At 49.8% G+C, this 15,317-nt stretch overlaps 1 protein-coding gene across 2 annotated transcripts in view; it reads right to left on the minus strand.

The window, feature by feature from the left end:
• The window catches only part of Col5a3 (collagen type V alpha 3 chain), a 53,365-nt gene that overhangs the window by 6,823 nt on the left and 31,225 nt on the right, over positions 1-15,317 (minus strand). For both annotated transcript variants that reach the window (XM_029563563.1, XM_008833203.2), the window contains exons 32-54: positions 13,272-13,325; positions 11,401-11,445; positions 11,173-11,226; positions 11,005-11,049; positions 10,183-10,236; positions 10,046-10,099; positions 9,349-9,402; positions 9,121-9,228; positions 8,875-8,964; positions 8,384-8,437; positions 7,843-7,950; positions 7,077-7,184; positions 6,938-6,991; positions 6,124-6,177; positions 4,080-4,187; positions 3,056-3,109; positions 2,831-2,884; positions 2,694-2,747; positions 2,520-2,573; positions 1,948-2,055; positions 720-773; positions 522-575; positions 226-279 (exon numbers count right to left, since the gene is read on the minus strand). In XM_029563563.1, coding sequence (XP_029419423.1) covers positions 226-279; positions 522-575; positions 720-773; positions 1,948-2,055; positions 2,520-2,573; positions 2,694-2,747; positions 2,831-2,884; positions 3,056-3,109; positions 4,080-4,187; positions 6,124-6,177; positions 6,938-6,991; positions 7,077-7,184; positions 7,843-7,950; positions 8,384-8,437; positions 8,875-8,964; positions 9,121-9,228; positions 9,349-9,402; positions 10,046-10,099; positions 10,183-10,236; positions 11,005-11,049; positions 11,173-11,226; positions 11,401-11,445; positions 13,272-13,325 — 1,530 coding nt within the window. The remainder of the gene's footprint in view (positions 1-225; positions 280-521; positions 576-719; positions 774-1,947; positions 2,056-2,519; positions 2,574-2,693; positions 2,748-2,830; positions 2,885-3,055; positions 3,110-4,079; positions 4,188-6,123; positions 6,178-6,937; positions 6,992-7,076; positions 7,185-7,842; positions 7,951-8,383; positions 8,438-8,874; positions 8,965-9,120; positions 9,229-9,348; positions 9,403-10,045; positions 10,100-10,182; positions 10,237-11,004; positions 11,050-11,172; positions 11,227-11,400; positions 11,446-13,271; positions 13,326-15,317) is intronic.

Here is a 15,317-nt window from a genome sequence, read left to right on the forward strand (position 1 = left end):
ATCCCTGGGGGCCCACACTGTGGAAGGAGAGAACCAACTCCTGCAAGTTGTCCTCTGACCTCCACATGTGCTATGGTACATGCACACAGCACACACATACAAACATCTAAATATTTACACACATACAAAACAAATAAATGTAATACATATTTTTTAAAGACTGGGGGGCTGTGTGGAGAGAGGGGCCATAGAATGGAGTAGACTCTTTGGGAGTTAATTACTCACCCTCTTGCCAGGGAGCCCTCGGGTACCAGGTTCCCCCGAAGCTCCAGGTGGTCCCTGTTTAGTTAAGCACAGCCCCAGCATAAACTTACAGCTGAAGACAGCCCCCCTCTCCCCAGATATCACTCTAGACCCCACCTCCCCCTCCAGCTATTCACATGCATGGAGGCCTAGAGACACTGCAGGAACCCTTGCAAAACTCTGGGTACCCTACTCGTACACCTCTCTGAACCCCAAATCCCCCATCACCAGCCCCACCCCGCCTCCCTGAGTACCACACTCCCTTCCTCCCAACTCACCAGTCCTCCAACATCACCAGCATCTCCCTTCTCCCCTATGGCACCATCTATACCCTGGGAAGGGGAGACAGTTGGGAGGGTCATGGGGTAGATGAGATTTGGAGGTAGGGATGGAGACAGGCAGTTGGGAGGGGAGCTCAGGAGACATGAGGATACAGCTGAGCAACATGCTGGGGTGGAAGGAGAGGTCATACCCACCGGAACTCCAGGGTCTCCAGGGGGTCCTAGATCTCCAGGGAGCCCTGTGGGACCCTAGAATACAAAAGTTGCCAGACATATCTTAGAATGAGTCGTTACTTCAGCAGACAGTGTCCCTAGTCAGGTTGCTGGGGACACCTCAGGGAGCAAAACAGAATCTGGGGCTGGAGAGTTGGCTCGGTGGTTAAGAGAACTGGCTACTCTTGCAGAGGACCTGGGTTCGGTTCTCAGCACCCACATGGTAGCTAACAACTGTCCATAACTCCAGTTCAGGGGATCTAATGTCCTCTTCAGGCCTCTGTGGGCACTGCACACATGTGGTGCACTTATGTATATGCAGGCAAAACGCTCACACATACCTGACAGTTGACTTCTGGTTTCTACATGTGCATAAACCTGTACACACACACACACACACACACACACACACACACACACAACTCTGAGCGTTAGGCCCTATGTGGGCCTGTCCAATACTTAGAATGATTAAATACTTAGAACAATTCAATGCAAATTAATTTCTGCTACATACAATATTAGGTAATCATTGTGTATGTGTGTCTGTCTTTGTATGTCGTGTGTGTGTGTGTGTGTGTGTGTGTGTGTGTGTGTGTGTGGTGTAAGCTAGAGGACAGCCTCAGGTGTCATTCCCAGGTTCTGTCGACTTTTTATATTTTTGAGACTGGGTCTCTCCCTGGCCTGGAACTCACCCAATAGTCTAGGCTGCCCGACCAGTGGGCCCCAGGGCTCCTCCTGTCTACATCTCCCCAGTATTGGGGTGACAAGCTTGTGCCACCATGCCTGAGGTTTTTAGCTGGGTTCTGGGGATTGAACTCAGGTCTTCTGCTTGCAAGGCAAGAACTTTACCAACTGAGACATCTCCCCAACCCCACAATTGTATTTGTGTTTAATTAATTCATTCATTGATTTATTCATTCAGCCATTTTCTGGGTGACTCAGAAAATACAAAGAAGTCAGGTATGTGGTACACGCCTTTAATCCCAACACTCAGTAGGCAGAGTCAGGCAGATCTCTGTGAGATGGAAGCCAGCCTGGTCTACACAGCAAGTTCCAGGTCAGCTGGGACTATAGGGAGACCCTGTCTCAAAACCAAAATAAAATAGTAAGAACGAAACAAAAAATAAAGAGACTCCTGTCTCTAAGTTAGAGCTCAGGCTTGAATATAACCAGGGGCCCCAGTCTTTGCCCTGCATCTCTCAGGACTCACCATATTCCCCTTGGATCCGTCCTCTCCAGGGGGTCCCTTCTTGCCTGGAGGTCCAGCAGCCCCAGAAGGGCCTGAGTCTCCCTTTTCACCAACTTCTCCTTTGGGCCCCTTTGCAGACAGAGGTCAGAAGTCAAAGGTCAGAGTGGCATGGTCTCCTTAGGAAATCAAAGATTAGCACAGCCCTGGTAAAGGTGCTTTCCCAAAGCCTGAGAAACCTGAGTTCCATCCCTGGGACCCACAGAATTGAAGAAGAGAACCAACTCCTGCAAGTCATCCTCTGACTTCCACACACATGCATACTCATCAGACACACAATAGCAATAATTTTTTTAAAAGGATTAGTAGGGACTGGAGTGCTGGCTCAGTGAGCAGCGGCTGCTCTTGCAGGGCACCTGGGTTTAGTCCCCAGCACCCATATTGTGGCTAGGCTAACAGCCATCCATAACTCCAGTTCCAGGGGATCCAATGCCCTTTTCTGACCTCCACAGGCATTGCATGCATGTGGTACACTTACATACATGCAGACAAAACACTCATACACATAAAATAAAAATAATCTTAAAAAGACTCACTGGGGTGCCAGGAATCCCTGGGGGTCCTGCATCTCCTGCATCCCCTGGCTCTCCCTGCAGGAGGCAAAGAGGAAGAGGTCTCCCGCTGACAGGGAGGGGGGGGTCCCACAACAGCCACAGCCATTAGAGACAGGACTTGCTTCCACCCTGGGCAGCCCTGAGTCCCCCTCTCACCTTTTCTCCCACAGCACCCAGCTGACCTACACCCCCAGGCAACCCTGGGGAGCCCTGGAGAGACAGAAAGGGTGGGTGTGAGTCCACACAAGCCCAGCAGCATCTTGGACACATCCTGCCCACCCCAGAATCCTCACCTCTGATCCACTGGGCCCAGGGGGACCCCGAGGACCTGGCGCTCCATGTGGACCCTGTGGGAGAACCAGACAGTCTCCAGTGACACCCATGACTCAGTCAGAAAGCTCGAAGTATCAACAGATAACCCTTATGGGGTGTGTGACCCTTAAGATGATGGTGTACTCTGTGAGCACGTGGATGGACCCACTTCCTTCTATCCCCCACCTCTCCTGGGGGGTCCATACCATAGATCCTACATCTCCAACCTCGCCTTTCTCTCCAGGAGGGCCAGGCAACCCCTGTGAAACAAAGAGGTAAGATTGGGGTACAGCAGGCTTGGTGGCAGACACCTTTAATTCCAGCACTCATGAAGTAGATCTCTGTGAAATAGAGGCCAGCCTTGTTTACATATGAAATTCCAGGCCAACTGGGGCTATAGGGAGACCTTGTTTCAAAAATAAAAAAATAAGGTGGAGAGGGTTGGTGAGATGGCTCAGTGGGTAAAGGCACTTTCCATTAATCCTGATGTCCTGAGTTCAATCCCTGAGACCCAATGATAGAAAAAGAGAACTGATTCCTACTAGCTGTCCTCTGACCTCCATGAATTGGGCACACACACACACACACACACACACACACACACACACACGCATAAATAAATGTAAAAAAATAGGGTGGGTAAAATAAAAACAAGTAAATAAATAAAAATAAAGTGGAGAGAGATAGAGGAAGACATGTCAACCTCTGGCCTCCACATGCACCCATACACACTCTCAAATCTTCTTTATAAATAAGGCTCAGGGATTTTGTGATAGCAACACACACACACAAAGATTGGGCCACGTGGGGGGCGTGTTGGGTGGGGATCTAGAGGTGACACCCCTGTAACCCGAAGTTCCTCAGAAAGGCTAGAACTGATGGGGGGGGCAGGTGTAGAGACCCACGCCAAGCACACTGGGAAAAGGGGTGGAGCCATGGCCATATTGAACACAGGGAATGGATCTGTGAACAGGTGAGTGGGCGAGGGGGCTAGCAGAGTGCACAAAAAGCTGGGAGAGACCGGGGGTGAGACACGATAACGGCGGTGTTTCATGCCGTTGTAAGTCACCCCCTCCCAGATGTCATAAACTATGCAAAACCCAAATAGAATGTGTCATGTCGGTTTTGCCAATCTGCATCAGGACGGGGAGACACTAGAGTCCTCAGAGGGTGTGTGCGGGAGGGAGAAGGGAAATTTAGTGCAGCACACCCCCAAACCCTCACACTCACCTGTAGGCCTGGGGGGCCAATCACACCCACAAAGCCTCTGACTCCATCATCTCCTTTCTGTCCAAAGAGGCCGGGAGGTCCCCTACGACCCTGAGCCCCATCAGCACCCTGCGAGGAAGATATGGGGTGGGCACAGTTGAGATCCAGCCCAAAGGTTAGGATTGAGGCTAAAGGATGGGATTAAGTTTGGAGTAGGTTAGGCTTGAGATTGCAGTTGTGTTAGGCAGAGGGCCTGAGTTCAAGAATGAAGTATAAAGTAGAAGATTTGGGGGTTTTATTTTATTTTGAAACAGAGTCTCACTATGTAGCCCTGCTGGCCTGGAATTTACTGTCCTGCCTACGTAGATCAGGCTGGCCTCAAACTCACAGAGATTTGCCTGCCTCTGCCTCCCAAGGGCTGGGATTAAAGGCATGCACCACCATGCCCAGGTCGTGAATGGTTATTTTATCTCCAGGTATATAAGTGCACCATGTGAGGCCAGAAGACAAGTGTTGTACTCCTGGAACTAGAGCTACAGATGGTTGTTAGCACCATGTAGGTGCTAGGAAGCCAGGAAACCCAGGTCCTCTGCAAGAGCAGCCAGTGCTGTTAACTGCTGAGCCAGCTCTCCAGCCCCAAGGCAAAAATTGTTTTTATTTTTAAATTTTTAAAATATTTTATTTATTATTTTTATTTTATGTGTATGCGTGTATTGCCTGCATGTAGGTAAGTGCACCCATGTCGTGCAATGCCTTCGGAGGACAGAAGATGCTGTCGGATCCCCTGGAACTGGAGTTACAGACAGTTGTTAGCTGCCACGTGGGTGCTGGGATTTGAACCTGGGTCTTCCGCAAGAACACTCAAGTGTTCTTAGCCGCTGAGCCATCTCTCCAGCCCCAGAAGTTGTTTTTTTTTTAAATGTATCATTTTTTTCTTTTCTTTTGTATTTGTTTTTATAATGCATTATTTTTATTTTATGTGTATGTAAGTGCACCCACATTGTGCAATGCCCACAGAAGTCAGAAGAGGGCTTTTGATTCCCTGAAACTGCAGTTATGAACATTTGTTAGCCACCATGTGGATGCTGGGAATTGAACCTGGGTCTTCTATAAGAGCAGTAAGTGCTCTTTTAACTGCTGAGCCAGGTCTCCAGCCCAGGCAGGAGTTTTAAGATAATGACAGAGGCTGAGTCAGGTTTGGGATTCAGGACAAGGTCATGAGCAGCACGTATGGAGGGTTCAGATGGATTTTAGGGATACTTGGAAATTATGACCAGATAGTTGGGGACCCTCAAAAGTTCATGTGTTAGAACCTTAATCTCTGAATTTTCTTGCAGTTTGTTTTTGAGATAGGATCTCATGTAGCCCAGGCTGGCCTCAAACTCACTACACAGTCCAGTATGACCTCAAACTCCTGATCCTCCTGCCTCCAGCCCCCAAGTGCTAGGATGACAGGTGTGCACCACTGCACTCCATTTATGTGGTACTGTGGATGGAACTCAGGGCCTCATGAATGCTAGGCAAGACTCTACCAACTGAGCCCCAGCTCCCGCTTCCTGACAACTTCATTTATTAAGGATATTTGGAGTTGGGGGTTTTGTGAAGTGGTTAGAATCAAATGCAGTCATGAGGGTGGGGCCCCATGGTGTATTAGTGGCTTTATAAGGAGAAGAGTGACCTAAGTTAGCATGCCTGCCTTGTCCACCATGCTGTGATGAAACATGAAGATCCTGGCCAGATCCTGGCACTACAATTAGGGACTTCTCAGCCTCCAGAACCATGAGCCACCCAAGCCTTTCTTCTTTATAAATCATCCAGGCTCAGGGATTTTGTGATAACAGTAGGAAAATTACTAAGATAGTGTTGGATTTCAATTTCAAATCAAAGTTCCTATTTGGGGCCAGCATTGGAGGAGGGAGTCCTGTTTGGGATAGAGGTTAGGACTAAGCCAGCATTTGCTTAATTAGGTGATTTAAGATGGATGTAGATCAAGGTTGTGAGCAAAGAAAATAGGCTGAGATGGGGTTCAAGGTCAGGGGACAATCACCAAGCTAGGAGCACTCACCGGAAGGCCCGGATGACCTGCAGGACCTCTGATCCCTGGCGGTCCAGGTGGGCCCTGAGGGAGGAAACAGAATATGAAATTCTTTCAGAGTTGAGCATAGTGGCGCAGGCCTTTAGTCCCTGCACTTGGGAGGCAGAGGCAAGCAGATCTCTGTGAGTTCAAGGCCAGCCTGGTCTACATAGTGAGTTCCAGGTCAGCTGGGGCTACATGGAGACCCAGTCTCAAAAATACAAAACAAAACAAAATTCAAGGTCACCCTCAGCAAATCTGAGGCTAGCCTGGGCTACATGTGACTCTTATCTCAAACAAAACCTCTCCCTGGGAAGTTCCACAGAGATCCAGGGACGGTGGAATCTGTTGGTGCTGGAACTAGAGCTTGAATTTGGAGTGGGGGAAGCCTCTGACTCTGGGCCATTGGGGGTACACTCCATGGGGGGAGAGAGGTGAGGCCTTTCTCTAAAACTTTTTTATTACATTTATGCATTTTGAATGTTGTGCATATGCATATGTGTGCATGAGTGGAGGTCAGAAAATAACTTGCAGGTGCTGGTTCTCTCCTTCTACTATGTGGGTCCCAGGGATTGAACTCAGACTATTAGGCTTGGCAGCAAGCCCCTTTACCTACTGAGCCATTTCTCCAGCCCTACAGGGGATTTCCTCATTCTCCTGAGATCGTGGGGCCCAACATCTGTGCAGTTGGGGAGTCTTCTCCATGTAGGTGCCAACGTGGGGTTGAGGGAGGCAGGGAGCCCAGGCTATGCCACATGCCCTCCCACCAGAACCATACCTTTTGCCGGGGGGGGTGCCCACTCACCGCATCTCCCTTGTCACCTTTGCTTCCCTTGTGGCCAGGGGCCCCCAGTTCCCCCTGCAAGACAGACTCGTGAGAATGTGCCCTGCAGTCCCCTAATCCCATCTACTCCCTGGACTGCCCCTCTCTCCGGTCCCCTCACTTTGTCTCCCTCTTCACCAGAAGGCCCAGCAGCTCCAGGGGGTCCTTGAAGCCCCAAGGGCCCTGGAATGCCATCTTTGCCAGTGGGACCAGGTGCACCACGTTCTCCCTGATAGAGAGATGAAGGAAAAAGGATGTCAGGAATGGGGGTCACACGACAGGACATTGCTGGGTAGAGATTTCCTCTGAATTGAAGAAAGAGCTCAAAGCTCAAACAACTCGCAAGTCTCAGAAAGTTTCTGGGACTTACAGGATTCACAAAGTCCTTCCCCAAGGTGATAGGACCAGTAACAAGTGTTGGGGAGAGAGGACTTTCCACCTGTGGAGCTGCACAGAAAGTCCCCGGGATACAGCTATCATGCCATCACTCAGGCAAGGGTGGGTTCTTCAGTGATGCCCTTTGAGCCATCTGTGTTTCTGTAAGTGACCCCAACAGACCCACAGCTTCGATAAGCTAGACTTGGACAAAATAATTTTTTATTTAGTTAGCTATTTTTATTTTATGTGTATGAGTGTTTTGCCTGCATGTATGTAAGTACACCATGTGTGTACAGAATCCAGAAGAGGGTGCTGGATCCTCTGGAACTGAAGTTACAGGTAATCATTAGCCACCATGTGGGTGCTGGGAACTGAACCCGGGTCCTTTGCAGGAGCAGCCAGTGCTCTAACTGCTGAACAAACTCTCCAGCCCCTGCAATATAACTTCTTTGGGCTGTCATTTGTTCCTTATCATGTCTCCCCAGGAAAATCACACAACAGACACTTACCGGGGAACCCTTCTCTCCTGCGGGACCAACAGGGCCTGGCCCTCCACTCTGGCCAGGGAGCCCAATGCCGCCTGAGGGGCCCACAGGACCACGCTCACCAGGGGAACCCTGGAAACAGGCAGTCAGGAACAGTCAGTGTGAGGAGAGGTCACGCATATTGAAGGGTTTTTGTTTGTTTTTAAATCTTTTAAAATTCTTCTTAAAAGTATTTTTATTTTCTGTGCATGAGTGTTACGCCTGCATGTATATAAGTACACCAGTGTCATGCACTGCGGGAGGAGGTCAGAAGAGGGCATTGGATCCCCTGGAACTGGATCTACAGTTGGCTGTTGGCTGCCATGTGGGTGCTGGGAATCAAACCTGGGTTCTCTGCAAGAGCAGCCAGTGCTCTTAACTGCTGAGCCAGCTTTGTAGATGCCCCCATCACAGCTACTGAAGGAGGAAACTAATCTCATATGCCCCCCAAACACCACATGAGCTATTGTGAGGCACCCAGTCCCCCTCCAGCCCTCCCCCAACCTGCCAATATAATTCTACTTACATTGGCCCCGACTGGGCCTGGGGGACCCTTGTCACCCTTCAGACCAATGGGCCCCTGAGAGAGAAAATGAGCACAGTCAGAAAGTCTTCCAGGGGGCCCAGAAGACTTGTCTTCATTTGGGGGGACACTCCCCATCCCTAGCCCAACCTGTGAGCAGACCTTGAGCTCCACATACTGGTCCCCTCATGTCCTTCCTACTAACATGTCTTTATTTTTTATTGTGTGTGTGTGTGTGTGTGTGTGTGTGTGTGTGTGTGTGTATGTGTGCATGTGCGTGCGTGCCAGGCACATGTGTGGAATTCCAAGGACAACTGGTGGGAATCAGTTCTCTCCTTCCACCAAGTGGGTCCCAGGAATCGAACTCAGGTCATCAGGTTTAGCAGCAAGCCACTCCACCCATGGAGCCATCTTGCCAGCCCCTATCCATCCTTAAGCTCCCTCTGTTTCACTCTCCAGTGAGACCCTCAAGTAGATGCTTCAAAGACACTCACCGGATCTCCAGGGGCTCCTTGAGGGCCAGGAACACCCATGGTCCCAGGTGGCCCCTCTTTCCCCAGTGGTCCAAGGGGTCCTAGTTCACCCTGAAGGAAGACAAGGGAGAGTTTGGTCTTAGAGATGGGGTGCTTCTTCCCAGCCCTGATTTGGGCCCTCACCTACAGGCTGATTCCTGCCCCCTCAGGCAACAGGTGGGTCATGGGTTTGGGGACAACTTTGGGACAGTTCACCCAACATCTTACCTTGGCCCCTTCTCTGCCCTCTAGACCTGGAAGACCTTGTTCACCAGGAGGCCCAGGGGGACCCGGGGGGCCCCTCTCGCCCAGAGGCCCCACATCTCCTACCTTTCCCTGGAAGGAAACAGGTGTATATTGAGCAACCTGGTTGGGGGGAGGTCCATCAGACCTCCAGCTCCCCACTGTATCCCCCAGGTGGTTAAAAAAGGGGAAGCTTGTGGGATCCACTCTGACCTGGGGACCCAACACACCAGCTGGTCCAGGTGGGCCTGTCTGACCTTGGAAGCCCTAGGGAGGAAAAAAAAAGAGGGTGTCATTAAGGGGAGCCTGAGGAGCTGAGGAGGCGACTTAGTGGGTAAAGTGCTTGCTGTGCAAGCTTGAGGACCTGAGTTTGGATCTCCAGCACCCACGTTAAAAATCCTGGTGGGTCAGCATGTGCCTGTAATCCCAGCCCTGGGGAGGCAGAGACAGAAGGATCCCTGGGGCTCACTGGCCAGTTTGGCAAAATCAGCAAGAGATCCTGTCTGGAAAAACATGATGGGGGCTGGAGAGCTGGCTCGGTGATTAAGAGCACTGCCTGCGCTTGCAGAGGACCAGGGTTCAGTTCCCAGCACCCACATGGCAGCTAACAACCATCCCTAACTCCAGTTTCAGGGGATCCATTCCTTCTTTTGGTCTCCCAGGCACTGTATGCACACAGTACATTTGTATACATGTAGGGAAACACTCACATACATGAAATAAAAATAAATAGATCTTAAAAATAAACAAGGTGGGAGGAAGGGAAATGACTTGGTGAGTAAGAGAGCTTGCTGTGCAAGCAAGAGGACCTAAATTCAAATCCCCAGCACCCATGTTAAAAGCGGGGCACAGCTTTTGTGTATGTAATCCCAGGGTTGTGGGGTGGAGTCAGAGGTCAAAGGTCACTTACCAATTCCCCTCTTTGCCCAGGGTGTCCAGGTATCCCATCTTTTCCCTGGGGACCCTGGGAGGATGAGAAATGAGAGTGAGGATTCAGACCAGCAGCCACCCCTCCCCCTGACTCTCAATTAAGGTGACATTACTCACTGGGGGGCCCTTTGGTCCAGGGAATCCTGGGGGCCCTTGCAGACCAGGGAGACCCTGAAATGAAGCCGGAAGTGATTACCTCATCCCTCCTGGGTGCCCCCCAAATAAGCCTCACAAAAAACATTATTAAAAGCCAGTACTGGCGGGCAAGATGGTTTAGTGGGTAAAGGAGCTTGCCATCAAGCCTGATGACCTGAGTTCATTCTCACATGGTAGAAAGAGAGAACCGACTCCTGCAAGTTCTGCAAGTCCTCCTGACTTCCACATGTGTGCCCCCACCCCCAGACAATAAGTAAAAGTAAAAAAACAAAACAAAACAAAAAACAGTACATATTGAGCGCCTACTGCATGCCAGGCCTAGTGCTGAATGCTCATCCATGATAAGTCATCTCATTCACCACTGCAGCCTATTGAGGTGGGAATCCTGTTTATCCCCATTTTACAAAAGAGCAATTTGAAGCACAGAGAGGTTGAATAAGTTGCCCAAGGTCACATAGCTGACAAGTGGCAGAGCACAGATTTACAGCTCTCTAGCCCAAGAGGCTGAGTTTTTTCTCCTGCATTGTATGTAATGTCTTCCCACTTGCTGAGCTTGTCCCCTGCTCAAACACACACCACACCACACACATACACACACACACACACAAGCCAAGCCTGGTGACACACCCCTTTAATCCCAGCTGTCAGGCAGAAGCAGGTAGATCTCTAAGACCAGCCTGGTCTACATAATGAGTTCCATGCCAGCTGGGGCTACAGGGAGACCCTGTCTCAAAAAAAAAAAAAAAAATCAAACAAATCTCACACATGCACACACACACTCACCTTTTCTCCAGGGACCCCAGGAGACCCGTCCTGGCCCACATCACCCTAGGACAGAATGAATGAGTTTCAAGCCCTGAACAAACTTGCCTGGGAGGGGCTGGAAAGGGAACTGGACCTAGTAAGCCTGAGGCAGGTGAGGGGGACATTGGTCACCCATACACCCCATACCTTAGGGCCAGGTTGGCCTGTGGCCCCTGGCTGTCCTCTGTCTCCACGGGTGCCCTACACAAAACAAAAAACAAACAAACAAACAAACAAACAAAGACAAAACTCAAGTGAGAGGGCAACCCTGGGGAGGATGGCTCACTGGGTCCCCTCACTCCAGAACCCCACTCACTGCCCATCCCCTCTCCCAGCCCTGCTCCACAGTATGGAGAGTACCCCTCATTTTCTTACTGGTGTTCCCCGCTCTCCTTCTTCCCCCGGCTGCCCTGCTTTGCCCTGGAAAGCAAAAAAGGAACAAGGGAAACGAGTTGCAGTGCACGTGTGTGGCGGTGCACGAGTGTGGCGGTGCACACGTGTGGCGGTGCATGTGTGTTGCAGGCAGACCCACAGGCACACCGGCTGCTTTAGTATTCCCAAGCCTCTCTCACACACATTCACAATCACGATTCTGCAACACCCAGTCGCTATTCTGAACGTAGCTGTGATGTTTGTTTGCTTGCAGACACACAACTGCCGGGGCCACATGCCAGGGCGACATGAGACTGCTGATGTGCAGCCAGAGGGAGACACCAGCCACATCATGCAATTCGAGACTCATGCTGTGTGCACCTGGGTAAGTACACATGTGTGGATCCCTGTAAGAATGTCATCCCAGTACACACACATGTATGTTGTATGTACAATGTCTGTCTCCCCAATTATGGCACACACAGCATGACAATTCACTCATGCTTCTGTACTGGGTGTGCATACACACACCTGTGTGCAAAGGCACACCCTGGCATACACATGTATGCACATGGTCACATGACATACACTTGTGTAGACCCTACCCAATTTTCATGAGTGCTACATGAGACACACATGAACATCCATGTGCACAGGTCCATGCATGGTAGCAGCGGAGATGGCCACCAGCACGCACACTGCACTGTGTGGAGATGCATGCATACAGGGATATCTGCTAAGGAAAGCCATACACAGAGCAGAACCCGCCCAAGGGGGACGGTACATGTTGAAGCAGCAAACTGGAAGGGCTGAGCCAGCAGAGCCCTTTGGAACTGAAGCCCAGGCAGCAGATGGTGCCATAGGACTTGGTGTTTACCCTTTGGGGTTTTACTTTGTTGTGGTATTTCCTCACTAGCCTCCCCCTCACCCCCATTCCTCTGTTTTGGAATGGGAATGTGTATTCTGTGCCGTTGTGTGTTGGAAGTGTGTAATTTGTTTTTTGTTTTGCTTTGTTTTATTTCCAAGGGAGTCACTGTTAAACGGCTTTGGACTTTTTAAAATATTTTATTTATTATTTTTATTTTATGTGTATGAGTGTACTGCCTGCATTAGCTGTCATGTGGGTGCTGGGATTTGAACTTGGGTATTCTGCAAGAACAACCAGTGTTCTTAACTGCTGAGCCATCTCTCCAGCCCCCAGCTTTGGATTTTTAAAGTGTTGGGAGTTGGAAAGATGGTGGGGACATAATATTTTTATTTATTTATTTATTTATTTATTTATTTATTTATTTTGGTCTTTTTGAGACAGGGTAACCCTGTAGCCACAATTGGCCTGGAATTCACTATGTAGACCAGACTGGCCTTGATCTCACAGAGACCTGCCTGCCTCTGCCTCCTGAGTGCTGCTATTAAATGCCTGCACCACCACACCTAGTTTATCTTTATTTTATATGTATGAATGTTCTTTCCTGCATGTATGTAAGTGCACCCACGTTGTACAATGCTTACAGAGGCTAGAAGAGGGCATTGGATCCCCTGGACTGTAGTTATAGACAGTTGTGAGTTGTCATGTGGGTGCTGGGAACCAATCTCGGGGCCTCTGAAGGAGCATCCAGTGCTCTTAACTACTGAGTGATCTCTCCAGACCCCAATCTAGAATCATCCAGTGAGAGACGCAGTGAGGGTTGTCTAGATCAGATTGGCCTGTGGACATGTTTTGGAGGGATTGTCTTGATTGTGCTAAGTGGCAGAGGAAGATCTGCCCTAGCATGTACAGACATACCCACCCAGCACCATCTCCCAGCACACACAAGCAGGTACTGTTCCCCTCCACCCAGACCTTCCCTATCCCCATCCCTTGAATTTCAACTCACCCTTCTGCCCTTCTCTCCAAGAGGTCCCAGGGGCCCAGGAAATCCAGTAGATCCCTGAACAGAGAGAATCAGTCATGAGATGGTGTGGTAGGCAGAGTTGGCCCCAGGCTCCATCCTTTAAGGGTTCCCCAGGCCACTGATTCTAGTGGCTTCCTCAGGTTGCCTGTAGCCCTAGCCTTATTTGGAGCAGCCCTCTGCCCTCCTATCTTCCCCTCACCCTCCACTTCTCACCCCTAGCAAACACACTGCCCTCCTCCATATTACTGGGTACACAGGCATGTTCTTGCCCCAGGGCCTTTGCACTAGTCCTTCCCATCACTTCCAATGCTTCTCTCTGAGGGCTACAAAAAGCCATCAGTCACTCATCATTTATATATTTTAATTTATGTGTATGAGTGTTTTGCCTGCACATATGTAAGTATGCCATGTACATGCAATGCCTGTGGAGGCCAGAAGAAGATACTGGATCCCCTGAAACTAGAGTTACAGATGGTTGTTAGCCACCCTGTGGGTGCTGAAAGCCAAACCTGGGTCTGCTACAAGAGCAGTCAGTGCTCTTAATGGCTGAACCAGATCTCCAGCCCCCATTTATTTTTTCAATGTATATTTTTATTGAATTTTTATATTTCATACAATACATCTTAATCATATTTAGACCTCCACACCCCCCTACACCTCCCACTGGATTTCATGCATTCTGTCATATATGTTAAGGCTGTTGAGTCAAGTTTGTGTACTCAGATGTTCCTCGATGCAAGTTCATCCACTGGAGTCTAGTCAGCCTATCTAGAGTTTCTCCCTTAAAGAAGATAAACTCTGCCTCACACAGCAGTAACCAGCTGCCAATAGTTCCAATAGTTCCTCAGTTAAGGTTGGGGCCTGCTGTGCATTTCCCCAGTTCTGCGCTGGGTTTTTGTCTGGTTGAGTTTGCATGGGTCTTGTGCATGCTGTCACCACTGCTGTAAGTTCAGATGAGCAAGTGTGTGCCTCTGTGTGTGTGTGTGTGTGTGTGTGTGTGTGTGTGTGTGCTGTGTGTGTGATGTGTTTGTATGAATGTGTGCAGGCACACTGTTGTACAATGTGTGTGTGCTGTGTGTGCACACATGTGCAGGCACATTGTTGTGTAGTGTGTGTAGTGTGTATGTGTGTGTGTGCACCCATGTGCAAGCACACTGTTATGTAGTGTGTGTAGCATGTGTGTATAGTGTGTGTAGTGGGTGTGTGTGCATGTGTTCAGGTGCATTGTTAGGTCGTGTGTGCATCATGTGTGCACACATGTGCAGGCACAGTGTAGTATAGTGTGTGTAGTGTGCGATGCATGCACATGTGTGCAGTCTCACTGTTATGTGAGTGCATTGCTCTGTGTGTGTGTGTCTGTGTGTCTGTGTGTGTGTGTGTGTGTGTGTGTGTGTGTTGCATGGGCATGTGTGCAGGTGCACTGTAGGGTAGTAACTTCCCCAGGTGAGGCATCCCATCTTGGTAGAAGCTAGTTGTTAAAGCAGGATGTTAAAGGGGAGGTGAAAGAGGAGGGATCCTGCAGAGAAGCTCATTAAACAGGAAGTGAACAACTCAGTAGCTTCAGGAAGTCCCTGAAACTGACCAGGTCCACTAGGTACATCCCTTCCAAGCACATATAAGCAGTGAGGACTGCTGAGAGATGCCAGCTGAGCTGCCTAGAAAAGACATTTGACAACCTGTTGGGCTGCAGGCCGTGCATTGCATCCCAGGTGTCCTGCTTTCCCGAGCTGTCATCATGCTGGGGTGGCTTTGGTGATGCAGCTGTCTTTGAGTCATTTCTGCTCCCTCAAGCAACCCCAATAAAACTCACTGGTTCACTAAGTTAGAGTCTGGTGGCATCCTTACTTTGGTCTGTGGTTGGTTCTTGATCTGGGGTGAGTAGACATCTAGGAATAGTGTCACAGCACGCACGCTTACAGAAACCACAGGAGGATGTCAGGTGTCCTGCTCTGTCGTTTTCCACCTTTCTCCCTCACACAGCCCCCCACTGAACCTGAAGCCAGGTTGTTGGCCAACAGGCCCCAGATA

This window comes from Nannospalax galili, unplaced genomic scaffold (genome assembly GCF_000622305.1).
Source record: "Nannospalax galili isolate Female #2095 unplaced genomic scaffold, S.galili_v1.0 scaffold1736, whole genome shotgun sequence".
NCBI classification, from domain to species: Eukaryota; Metazoa; Chordata; class Mammalia; order Rodentia; family Spalacidae; genus Nannospalax; species Nannospalax galili.